This window comes from Gopherus flavomarginatus, chromosome 1 (assembly GCF_025201925.1).
Source record: "Gopherus flavomarginatus isolate rGopFla2 chromosome 1, rGopFla2.mat.asm, whole genome shotgun sequence".
Lineage (NCBI taxonomy): Eukaryota > Metazoa > Chordata > Testudines > Testudinidae > Gopherus > Gopherus flavomarginatus.
The window spans coordinates 17,430,952-17,442,960 of record NC_066617.1 but is presented as its reverse complement, the minus strand read 5'-3'; the positions used below and the strand labels follow the sequence as shown (position 1 = coordinate 17,442,960).

The 12,009-nt window shown below is 44.6% G+C and overlaps 1 protein-coding gene across 7 annotated transcripts in view; it reads left to right on the top strand.

The window, feature by feature from the left end:
• Positions 1 to 12,009, top strand: part of FRMD4A (FERM domain containing 4A) — a 554,591-nt gene that overhangs the window by 420,131 nt on the left and 122,451 nt on the right. For all 7 annotated transcript variants that reach the window (XM_050936795.1, XM_050936796.1, XM_050936793.1 and 4 more), the window contains 2 exons: positions 178 to 272; positions 9,470 to 9,562. In XM_050936795.1, coding sequence (XP_050792752.1) covers positions 178 to 272; positions 9,470 to 9,562 — 188 coding nt within the window. The remainder of the gene's footprint in view (positions 1 to 177; positions 273 to 9,469; positions 9,563 to 12,009) is intronic.

The following is a 12,009-nucleotide window of genomic DNA, read 5'->3' as shown; positions in this document are numbered from 1 at the left end:
CGTGACACACACTCACCAAGTGGTGACACTTGCATTCTATTCCAGCCCCTCTCAACAGGACTGTCCCTTAGTGAGTCCCTGTGTGAGGGCGTAAGAGATTTCACTGCTCGTGCTAGGGAGCATCAAGGGAGTATATCAAACCTAACCTCACGGATCACTTTCTTTCCTTCCTTCCAGCCAAAGCTTTTGGCCAAGGAGCTGCTCGACCTGGTGGCATCTCATTTCAACCTGAAGGAGAAGGAATACTTTGGAATTGCCTTCACAGATGAAACGTAAGTGCCACGATGGAAATACCGGGAAGCAACTCTTAGATCACGAGAAAATTAAATGTCATTTCCCCACACGCTACACAAGGGGTAGCACAAAGGTCTATTTACCACTTAAGCCCTTAGCACAAGGCCTACAGGGCTAGGGACTTACATGAGACTTAAGAGGTGCATAAGCCTCATACTGCACCGGGCAAGGGGGAGAATATCATTTATTGTGAATCAATCATTGTCTGCGACTCATGGAGACATTAACGATCCCGTCCTAGTCAACTGTTAAATGAGCTCTTGCCATTTGGCATTGGCAAACGGTCAGCTTAAGCAGTCTTGGATTTAAAATTCAGTTGCTTCTTCACAATCGTTATCACTACAACTGAACTGTATAATTAACGTGTTAACAGGATTATGCAGTCAGGCAGGTTTAACAGTAATGATAAATGATCTGAGGGACAGAGAAACAATCCTTTGAAATCACACTGTCCCAGTCATTTTAGGGCCCACATCAGCGTTTCTTAAAGAAAAGGGGAGTGGGTGGAGGGGGAAACGAAGGGGTTGCAAACTTTAATATTAAATAGAGATGTTTTCATGAGTGTTTAAAATAAAGCATTACAGTGAAAACAGGTCTCTGGAGAATTGAACTCCCCAAGCTATGATGAAACCCAAATACAACAGGCTTGTCAATGTGCCAGAGAATCAGAAAACAAAGTTGAGGATCACAGTGTTGTCCTCTCGGTGCTTTTTGTGAAGCCCAAGCTCCAGGAGTAATGTGGTGATATCAGAACCACAGCTTTCATTTTAAAAAAGGACATTTCTGGCCCTTACAGTTTTAGAGGAAAGCTTGAAAACATGAGCTCTAGCAGCTCAAAAGCAAGAAGGCCAATAAATATTCATCAATGGGTAGAAAACTAGTGTGCTGTGGCCACTCTTTAGCATGCTGACTGGTACTGTCTTAGCCCTGGTCTACACTGTGGGGGGGAATCGATCTAAGTTAGCAGTTTCAGTGACATGAATAACGTAGCTGAAGTTGACGTACTTAGATCGACTTACCGTGGTGTATTCACTGTGGTGAGTCGACTGCTGCCGATCCCCCGTCGATTCTGGAGTACAGGAGTAGACCAGAGAGGGTTAGGGGGTCTATTTATCGTGTCTAGACTAGACGCGATAAATCGATCCCCTCTGGATTGATCGCTGCCCACCGATCCAGCAGGTAGTGTAGACATACCCTTAGTGTGCTCCCTCTCCGTTTGGTAGCCACCTGTTGGTTCATGTCTTATACTTAGATTGTAAGGTCCTCAGGGCAGGGTCTATCTTTTTGTTCTATGTTTGCACAGGACCTAGCACTGCAAGGCTCTGATCTATGATTGGGCCCCTTAAATTTTACCACCATACAAATAATAAATAATAAAAAGGACCCCCAGATTAATTATTTTTAAAACGTCATGATTTTTAAGCCAGTCTCATAGTTTTTGAACATTTGGGTTTGGGGATGCTGCTATCACTAGTAAATGCAACTAGCCAACCCAATTTCACTTTCCTGGATGAACGGCAAGCAGAACAGGTAGTGCATGAAATGAGGTAGGGGTCCTATGGAAAGATAATGCACATGCAGCACGGGGCTATATTAAGGGGGTGTATAGTACAGTGTAGATCTGCCATTGTTATCCTGTCCTCATGCCCAAGTGGTTTATGGAGCCTCCGTGGAGTACAGGTCTATAGTCTGCAAAGGAGCCATGATCCAGCAAAGCCCTAATTCACATGTGTAACTTCAAGCATGTGAGTAGCAATGGGATAATCATGCTCAAAGTTATACACATGCTGGACTGGGGCCTGAATAAGGATCAGCTGTCTGTGGGCCCAGAATCCTGCCCTGCTGAGGCATTGATTTCACAGGTGGTGGAGATCTTCTCAGACTTTGGCAAGCTGACAGAGTTTGTGCTTAAAAGAAGAGAAGCTGGAGACAGTGTTCGTTTACTATTCATTCAGTATTGTTTTGAGGGGCACTCAATCCCTTTACCGGAGCTGGTGAGCTATTCTGTGTGCATTGCCCCAGGGGGAAATAGAGTCAGAGAGGACCAGCTGCTGCCAGTATTCTCAGGATAAACGTAGTGGCACTATTTAAAAAGGGAAAACAGACGGCAAGACGGATAGAGATTGACAATGTTTAACCAGCCTCATAGGCACCGAGTGGGGACAGGGGGGTCACTGTCTACACTCACTGTGATGCGGGGGTGGGATTTCCCTGGGAGCATGGGCAGATATTAAAGAGGAGGTGGTGTGTCAACTAGATATACAGGCAGACATGTCAGACTCACCTGGGAAAACTAAGCTTAAAAAAAGTCCAGTAGGAGCAAAGATCTAGGTTACAGAAGGGGAAAGTGCAAGAGACTGACAAAGGTTGTCAAGCAAAGTGCTCAGAGCGTTGGGGAGCATCTGAGATGGAAACAATGCTGTCCGGGTGATCACTGATGTGCTTTGTCTAGACTGGGATTTCAAGGTGTGATGCTAGATACCGGTTGCTAGCTCGATGGTACTAACACCTTCTAAAAAGCTAGTCAAGATAAAGCAGGGGTTCTCAAACTGGGGGTTGGGACCCCTCAGGGGATCGCAAGGTTATTACATGGGGGGGTCACGTGCTGCCAGCCTCCACCCAAACCCTGCTTTACCTCCAACATTTATAATGGTGTTAAATATATTAAAAAGTGTTTTTAATTTATAGGGGGGGTTGCACTCAGAGGCTTGCTGTGTGAAAGGGGTCCCCAGTACAAAAGTTTGAGAACCACTGAGATAAAGCAAGATGTACTGTAACAGGTGCTACGCTGAGTTAAAGCCTGGGGGCTACCCGAGATCAAGCGAGCTAACACAATTTAGCGACATACCCTTAAATCCTGGCTTAGCCAAAGCCTAGTCTGCAGACCGTCACTGCTCCTCAGTGAGTGCTAACCATTTCAACAAGGCTTCTTGCCTACTGGGGAAATTAGCACTTTTCTTTTTAACTAGTGTATACATAGTTTTCCACCTCAATATTAACAGACTTTTGCCAATCGGTCACACAGCCAGTGAAATGGAATAATGATTTTCTTTGGCCAAACACACCCAAAAAGGTAGTTGTGTCATTAAGGCACTGGGCTGTGACTTGGGAGATCTGGGTTTCATTCCTTGCTCTGCCACAGGCTTCCTGTATGTGACTGTGGGCAAGTCACTTAATCTCCCTGTGCTTCAGTTTCTCCAGCTGTAAAATGGGGATCGTTTTTCTAAATTCTCTCCCCCACCCTCTATCGGTTTAAATTGTAATCTCTTAGGGGAAGAGACTGTCTCTCACTACACATTTGTGCAACATCTAGCACAGTGGGTCCCTGGTCTTGGTCGGGGCTCCTGGGCAGCTACTGTAATAAAAACAGGAATCATTTAATTCTGAACATTTCTGCTACACCGATTCCAGGAGCTGTCCCTAGTTGTCCTCCCTGACATATAATTTCTCTGACTCCAGGAGTTCACCTCCTTGCATGGAGTTTATGCTTACGCTGGCTGAGGCAGAATAGGTTCTAGTTCATAAATATGCTCTGAGGTTGGCTTAGCTGCAGTTTTAGAAAGGGAAAAAAGCAACAAAGTATTACAGCAATTCTTTAATTTAAGTGTATAAAGCTCTACGAGAGTAAGTTATTTAGAAAGGATTTGGCCTGGGAATATCATGACAACTTGAGAAGAAAATCAATAGGAACAATCTTTGCGCTGGAGACTTAATAGTTTCTTCTCATAATATAGGGACATTACCGCATTCAGCATGACTGAAATTAGATTGTCGGACTATTATGGGGAAAAGACATACGCCTCATATTTTAATGATCATAGAAATGCTTTACACTCAGCATTAGTCATTAGCTAAATATCAGCAAGGTCAAAACAATGGCATCTTTATGACAGGTCAGACACCTGAGGCCAAATGCCAACCCTGACGATAAAGGCAGTGGAGTTAAGGATTTGGCTGATTGGCTAGGACGGATGGTCTTGTGCTGAAGGCACTGGATATGGGGGGAAATGGCTTTTTTTTTAACTCCTGAGATTGTGATTCTCCACTAACCCTCCTTCCTTTGACATCAACATTTCCAAAATTCATTAAAGTAAAATCATCTTTGCAATGACCAAAATTCAGCTTCTCTCGAGGAACATTTGAGTCTTAGAGCTGGGTGCAGGTCTGCCAAGCTGCCTGTTCTGCATCAGGGGTTGTTCAGCCCCTGCAAAACCCCAGATTATTCCCCACTGCATGCTGGTCCCCATTTCCTGTTGCAGGCCCTGATCCCAAGCCCACTGAAGTCATCGGGTTTTGAAGCAGGCCCCTAACCTCCTACCGGAGTGGGTCCTGCTGAGCAAGGAGAGCCTCCTCAGCCACATTCCACAGGATAAAAATGTGTAATGGAACCCTCAAGTATGAGGGCATAAACTAATCACTTATTGCCTGGATCAGTGGTTCTCAACCTGCGCCCAATTAGTACACAGCTGAGGCCCAGCTGTGTGCTTAAAAAAAAATCTGGGTCCTCGCTGCCCGACCCCATGCACAGCAAGGTCCAGGGTCTGGATCCCAACTGCCCAATCCCACATTTGGCAGGGTCTGGGGTCCCAGATGGCAGGATCTGGGGTCCCGGCTGCCTGGCCCCGCTCTGTGGAGGGGCCATTGGGCAGGGGGGGCTGCCAGGGCCCCACTCTGTCGGGGCTGCCATTGGGCAGGGTAGGGTGACCAGACAGCAAATGTGAAAAATTGAGACAGGGGGTGGTGGGGTAATAGGAGCCTATATAAGAAAAAGACCCAAAAATCGGGACTGTCCCTGTAAAATCGGGACATCTGGTCACCCTAGGCGCTGGGCATAGGGGATTGTGGGGGGTTTTAGCAGGGGGTACTGTGGTTGTCAACCAGCAGCCCACATAACACATTATGGGCTACATATATGGCCCACAGTGATAAATAGGTTGAGAACAACTGGCCTGGATGAAGAAGAAATTTCCTCTGAAGTATCTGGTATTGACCACTGTCAGGGCTAGGATTACTATTTGTATTTCAGTAGTGCTAGAGGCTGTGCCAGGCACTGTACAAAGACATAGTGCAAATTGTCCCTGCCTCAAAGAGCTTGAAATCTAATTAGACAAGACAGATCAAAGATGGGAGAGGAAACACAGACACAGAGAGATAAAGTGACTTGATGAAGGTCACACAGTGAATCAGCAGCCAAGCCTGGAAGAGGACCTAAGTCTCTTGATGCCTAGTTCAGCGGCCCAGCCAATGAACCATGCAGCCTCTCTGAAATGGCCTACTAGTCTGAGCCATTATGGCAGTTTCGATGTTACGGACTGTACTGTTGTGCTGACTCTGCACCGTGAATCCCGAGCAGTTTCCTGGACCCTCCGTGCCCCTCCCTTGAGTTTTCCATCAAAGACAAGGCTATAGCCCTAACTCTGGGAAATCGTGGGCTTAATTTTAATAGGGTTCTGCTGTAGTAGTTGATTACAGTTGTAATAATAATAATCTGTAGGATTTCTATAGTGCAACCAGGACTTAATCCTGCCCTGCTGGAATGAATGGAAGTTTGACTTGGAAGGTAGATGGGTCAGGGGTCAGGCTAGTGATCCACAGATCTCAAAGTGCTTTTTGCACACTAATAAATGTAGATCCACTCGCTATAAAACTGGACACTAGCCAGTACATCTTTATAACTGAATCCACCTTGAGGCAAAGTGTTCATTGACATGCTGCTTTCCATGGAAAACCCTGGTGGGAGAAAATGGAAACTACTCCATGCAATTGGAAGTGCCCAGCCCACATGCCAAAATCTATGCTCAGTCCATAAAATAAATGTGCTCTATTTCTGTTTGCTAAATGCAATTACATATTGACACAGCAGTTTAACTCAAGCATCTCTATTTGTTGTTGGATCAACAATTTAACTCCAGTGCCTCCATAGACAACAACAAAAAATGATCTAGGTTTCACTGAAGGAACGAACTAAGTAATAATATACAAGCCCCTCTGTGGCGGGGGAGAGCCTGTGCAATTTGGACTATTACTGGTGATTCCACTGATGTAAATTCTTAAGTGCAAAAACCAATGCAGATAATAAAGACAAAAGCTGTCGTCTGCCTCTTAATAAATTGTATTGTCTCCATGCTGGAGCATATCAAGGGGTTCTTTGTGCAAGCTGCCTAGTGGGTACCTAAAAAACATCAAGACTGCTAGATATCTAGGCCAGATTCTGCTGCCCTTGCGTCGAATAACATCTTTCTCCATGAGTACCACAATGAGACAGCTTGCGCAGTAAAGGGCTGTGCGGCATAATATCAGAATCTGGCCCCTAGGTAGCAAGTAGCAGATTCTGACAGCTGCTACGAGGCAGTCCTTGCGAAACATTTTTAAGTGGTAAGAGCAACAGAGTTTTCTTTGCACTCAGGTACAAGGGAGATGAGCATTTTAAAAATTGCTGGATGCACTAGCTTTGTGGCTGGTTCTCCTGCCTTCAGGGGAACTTTGCCTCTTCTTCTTGCCACCTCTTTGCTACTCATGCAATATCAGCAGCAATACACAGGCAATATTAAATATGTATATTCTTTTGCACTGATTAACCCAGTTCCTTAAGTTAAAATGCAGACAGAATGTTTCTTTCCAAAAGAAGCAATCACCTAAAGTGAATGGCTGTTCTCTGCCCTCAGGACTTTCCACTGTGGTTGGGGATCATTGCACATGTAAGACAAACTTGGATCTTCCCCTTGAATAAACCCATAGGACTTGCACAGCAAATCCTTCATCAACACATTGACTTCAATGGGAGATTGGCTCCTGGTGTGTAATGCCAACCCTGCAACCAACTTAGTAACACAGAGGCAACAGGAGAGGCTGTGGACAGAGTGGTAGCCTTAGGGTTGCTCTTCCTTGCTCTTGAATCATAGACTATCAGGGTTGGAAGGGACCTCAGGAGGTCATCTAGTCCAACCCCCTGCTCAAAGCAGGACCAATCCCCAGACAGATTTTTGTCCCATATCCCAAGTGATCCCTTCAAGGATTGAACTCATAACCCTGGGTTTAGCAGGTCAGTGCTCAAACCACGACAGTGTTTTGTACATGGGCCCTGGTTTGTTGAACGCTTGCTTGTTAACAGTTGTCTAAGTAGTAATAGATACGCTTGTCTAATTTCAACCTTCTCATATAATGTGGCTTCTGAAGTCCAGTCTAAGTTTTAGCATCACTGGGTTCATGTTCCACTTAAGGGATACTGTAGATAAAAGGAACAGAGAATGGGGGTGGGGGAAATATGCATAAAAAAAATAAATATAGTCCAAGGTGTTCAGAAGTGACTCATGATTTTGGGTGCCCCAGGCTTTGCATGCCTAACTTGAGACACCTTAAAGGGACCTGATTTTTCAGAAGGTGCTGACTCCCGCCCTCTGAAAATCAGGCCTCTTTAAGGGCTCTTGAGCTGGGCCCACAAAATTACTAGTCACTTCTGATCTCAGCCATAGTGTTTACACTGTGTATAAGGCACTCATGCTAGTCAGGGGCTGGGTAAGTGTTTCAATTCCTAACACCCCGCACAAGCTTCCATTCGCTGGGGAGGGGAAACATTATTTAAAAATTGAACAAACTTTGAAAAAACGCACAGGCTGAAATCACAGGCAGAGAAAACTTTGGGAACTTGAACTGGGTTTGCAGTTCTGAGAGGGAAAGTTCAGAAAGATGAACCTCACAGAATTCAGAGACTGTCCGTAGTTGAGACAGGCAGAGAGAACAATGGTAGAACTCTAGGGAAATTGGCACAAAAAGACTGTATTGCTTTAATTCCTCATGGATCGTAACTACCCATTTCTGGACTTTAAAGAGGTGAAATCATTGACCCAAATGACCTCCATGGCTCCTCTTTCATTGCTATAGTCTACAGCAGTGATTTTCTATATTTCATGCCGAGGAAGGTTAATGCAGTGTACTTCACTAGGAGTTAAGTGCCTAACCTTCTTAGGTGCTTTGTAAATCCAACTGGGTGCTGATCTGTATCTTTGGGTGCCTGAATACTTTTATAAATCTGGCCCTCTGTGTCTGCCACTCCGATCTGTAAAATGCACATAGTATTGTGAAGAATAGTTAGTACTGAGAGTCACTGTGGTTCAGTGGCCTGAGCAGTTGCGTGAGATTCAGGAGACCTGGGCTCTATTCCTAGTTCTGTTGATGACTTGGTGTGTGATCTTGGACAAGCCACTGCATCTCTCTTTCTTCTTGTCTCTTTAGACTGTAAGTTCTTCAGGGCTGGGACGCTTTCTCACCACAAGTGAAATCCTAGCCCCACTGAAATCAATGGCAAAATTCCTACAGTTGAAATCATTGACTTCATTGGGGCCAGCATTTCGTCTTGTGTTTGTGCAGTGCCTAGCTCGATGAGGCCTTGCTCTCATTTGGGTGGCACTGTCCAATAAATAATGATTTTTCTATAACACTGTACGTGTACACGGCACTTCACAATGTGTAGAAGAACATGACAAAGAACAGTACTCCAGCCCAGGAAAGCTCATTACATAAAGGCACAAATGGATAAATTAGAGGAGAAAACAATAGAGGCAGGTACCACCCGGACAGAAGCAAGCAGCATGTGGTAATTGGAGCTTGGATGCTCCATGGAACAGCTGTGTTTTTCAGGAGCTCTTTGGAGGAAAAAGAAGAGCTTGGCAGGCATGATTGAAAGGCTATTCCAAGCGAACAGGGTGGCAAATAAAATGTCTGAGACTTTGTAAGGCTGGGTTTAGCCATGAGTGAAATACTACTGGCATTGTGCAAACTCCTAGCAATAAGGATTTTTAATGGAAATCCTGACAGGCTTTTAATTATGGTGCCACACCAGGGGCACCGTAATAAAAGGTGAAGTTCTTATCTTTTGGGTCACTTGTGCTCTTGTTCCGTGCTACCAGCTTTCACCCTGACAGATTAACTTTATGTGTTAAATATTTAGACTGAAATGTTGCCAAGATGATATCACCTCTTTTCTCTGAACATTTCATGTGGGTTCCTCAAATATTGTACAATACAGCCTAAGGCAAATAGCAGCATGCATTACAGTTTGTGTGTGTGTGTGGGTGTGTGTGTGTGTTTTAACACCTCAGCCCTTATTACAGTGAGCAATAAGCAGTCTCTTGTTGCTAATGTAACTAACTCAGTACTTTTTTTCTTCTCTTGTCAGGGGACATTTAAACTGGCTTCAGCTGGACCGTAGAGTGCTAGAACATGACTTCCCCAAAAAGTCAGGACCAGTTGTTTTGTACTTCTGTGTCAGGTAAGTGTTTGATTGCCAGCTGGCCCCATGACACACAATTAAAATGACGCATTTCCTAGAGGTCAACAAAGTGGGCCTTTCTGTTCTTGTTTTGCTTTTCATAAGGCTCCACAAAGATGTATGTAAAAATAACAGTAATAGTTTACTGAGGCACTTTTTGATCTGGATGTCATTCTTCTTTTGTTCATACCAGTGTCAATTAGGAGTAATCCCCTTGTAGTCAGTGGAGTTACACAGAGGGAAATCCAGTGTGAGGGGAAATCAGGCCGTATATCTTTTGTATGTTAAGGGCAAGTCAGTCTACACTACAAAATTAAGTCAACCTAAGTTACGCCACCATACAGCCCCTGCAGTAATTAAATCGGTTTTATACTTCCACGCTACACTCCTTGTGTCAAAGGTGCGTGTCCTCACCAGGAGCACTTGCACCAATTTACCTGCCAGTGTGGGGCAACTTAACCCCTAAGTTGTCTTTTCAATGCACTCACTGCCATTCATGAAACTTTGATTACAGGGAAAGAGGAGAGAAGGCAGACATTGTTCTATATCCTCGATATCTGAAGTTGCAGATTCAATGTTAGAACTATGCTAGGTCCAATTAAGGCTATGACTGCCAATGGTTCAAGAGAAGTTCTGGTGGCTTTTATGTTTGTAGGTTACTTCACGTGTGGCAGCTTTGGCTGCTTAGAACTAGAGATGGGCTGGGATCCATAAACCCCAGCTATGTGCAGAGCCACCTCTGTTGAGAACTAAATCAGCCAGTTGGGCTGTTTCTATAAAGGTGCTGACGATGAATGCACAAATGAATTCCTGTAGAAAATCTAAGATATATAGTGATAGTTCGTGATAATGGTCCAATACTACAACGTTCAAGAGTATTACTGTAGGCCCAAATTCAGAAGTTCTTACTTGGCAAAAATCCCACTGAAGAAATTGGGAATTTTGCCTCAGCAAACACTGAATAAGGACTTCAGGATTTTGGACCCAGAGTGTATTGGGCCCATTGCTACAAATAAATAATAATAAACACATGGACCTACTGTAGTATTAATTTTGTTGTAAGGGTTAGTTCAAAAAACAACTAGATAAATTCATGGAGGATAGGTCCATCAATGGCTATTAGCCAAGATGGGCAGGGACGGTGTCCCTAGCCTCTGTTTGCCAGAGGCTGCAATTGGGTGGCAGGAGATGGATCACTTGGTGGTTGCCTGTTCTCTTCATTCCCTTTGGGGCACCTGGCATTGGCCACTGTCAGAAGACAGGATACTGGGTTAGATGGACCTTTGGTCTGACCTACTATGGCCATTCTTATGTTAAAAACAACAAATGTTACCCTATAGATCTTGTGAAAACCCTCATCTGATGTCGAAGGGCAGCGTATTGTAACCAAGAGACCATTTCACTATAGGTGAGGAAAGAAACATCCTTAGAGTTGTGGATCAGTACAGTAAGTCAGCATTAAATGAAGGACCTCAGGTATTTCTGTGACCACTGGTGAAAAGTCAGTGTTCAGAGGCCAGAGATGTACACTGAGCAGTGGGCTCCACTATCCCCTGTGGTAATAATGAGTACATTGAGCTATAACATGAAATGTAGTGGGATACCAGCAGACTCAAGAGACAGCAATGGGTTTTACTTACCTTCATTTTACTATCTAGTTGCAGCTCATCTGTGCATCAGAGGTCTGTTGCAAAGTGTAAAGGCTCTCCAGCAGGCAAAGGGTTATTGCATTCCTGCCTATCCCATGGCTGATCCCAGCTGAAAGAAAGGGGTGGCTGCTGCAAAGGAGGCAATAGACAGAAAGGTTTGTCCTCTCCACTGCCAGCTGGTGGAAGCTGGAAAGGCCCCAAGCATTGGTTATCCAGTACTTTTGAGTTGGTTTGTTCTGGTTTTGAGCCCTGAAGAAAGGAGTTGGAAGAGTCTTGTAGCTGGGGATTTCAATTTTCCTTCCCCGTCTAATGAATGTACGTTGGTTTACCTGGCCCTCCGCTGCTAGTAGCTAAAGGAGATCCTTCCTTAATCAAGTGGTTAGGGTCTGTGTTCTATCCCCTCTGTCACTCCCAAGTCCCAGTTGGTCATGGGATGCCATACAGAGACAACCATGAAGTTTCCCCTAGGTGTCTGCAGCTTTGTTACTCCTTAATGTATATGGCACATTACCTACTGTGGTGTTAGTGACACCATCATTGTAGAAGCTTGAATGCGCTTGCAAATATGTCTCTTGTATTATCGCTGCTGTATACTTACAATGGAGAGAGCCTGGCTTAACACGGGGACCCTAATCCAGGATATCACCGTGACTAATTCAGTGCACCAGATCTTCATTACAGAGAATTCTGTTTACCAGTTGTCATAACATAATTCCCAGATTTGGACCTTAGCGTCCAAAATATGGGGGTTAGCATGAAAACCTCCAAGCTTAGTTACCAGCTTGGACTTGGTAAAGC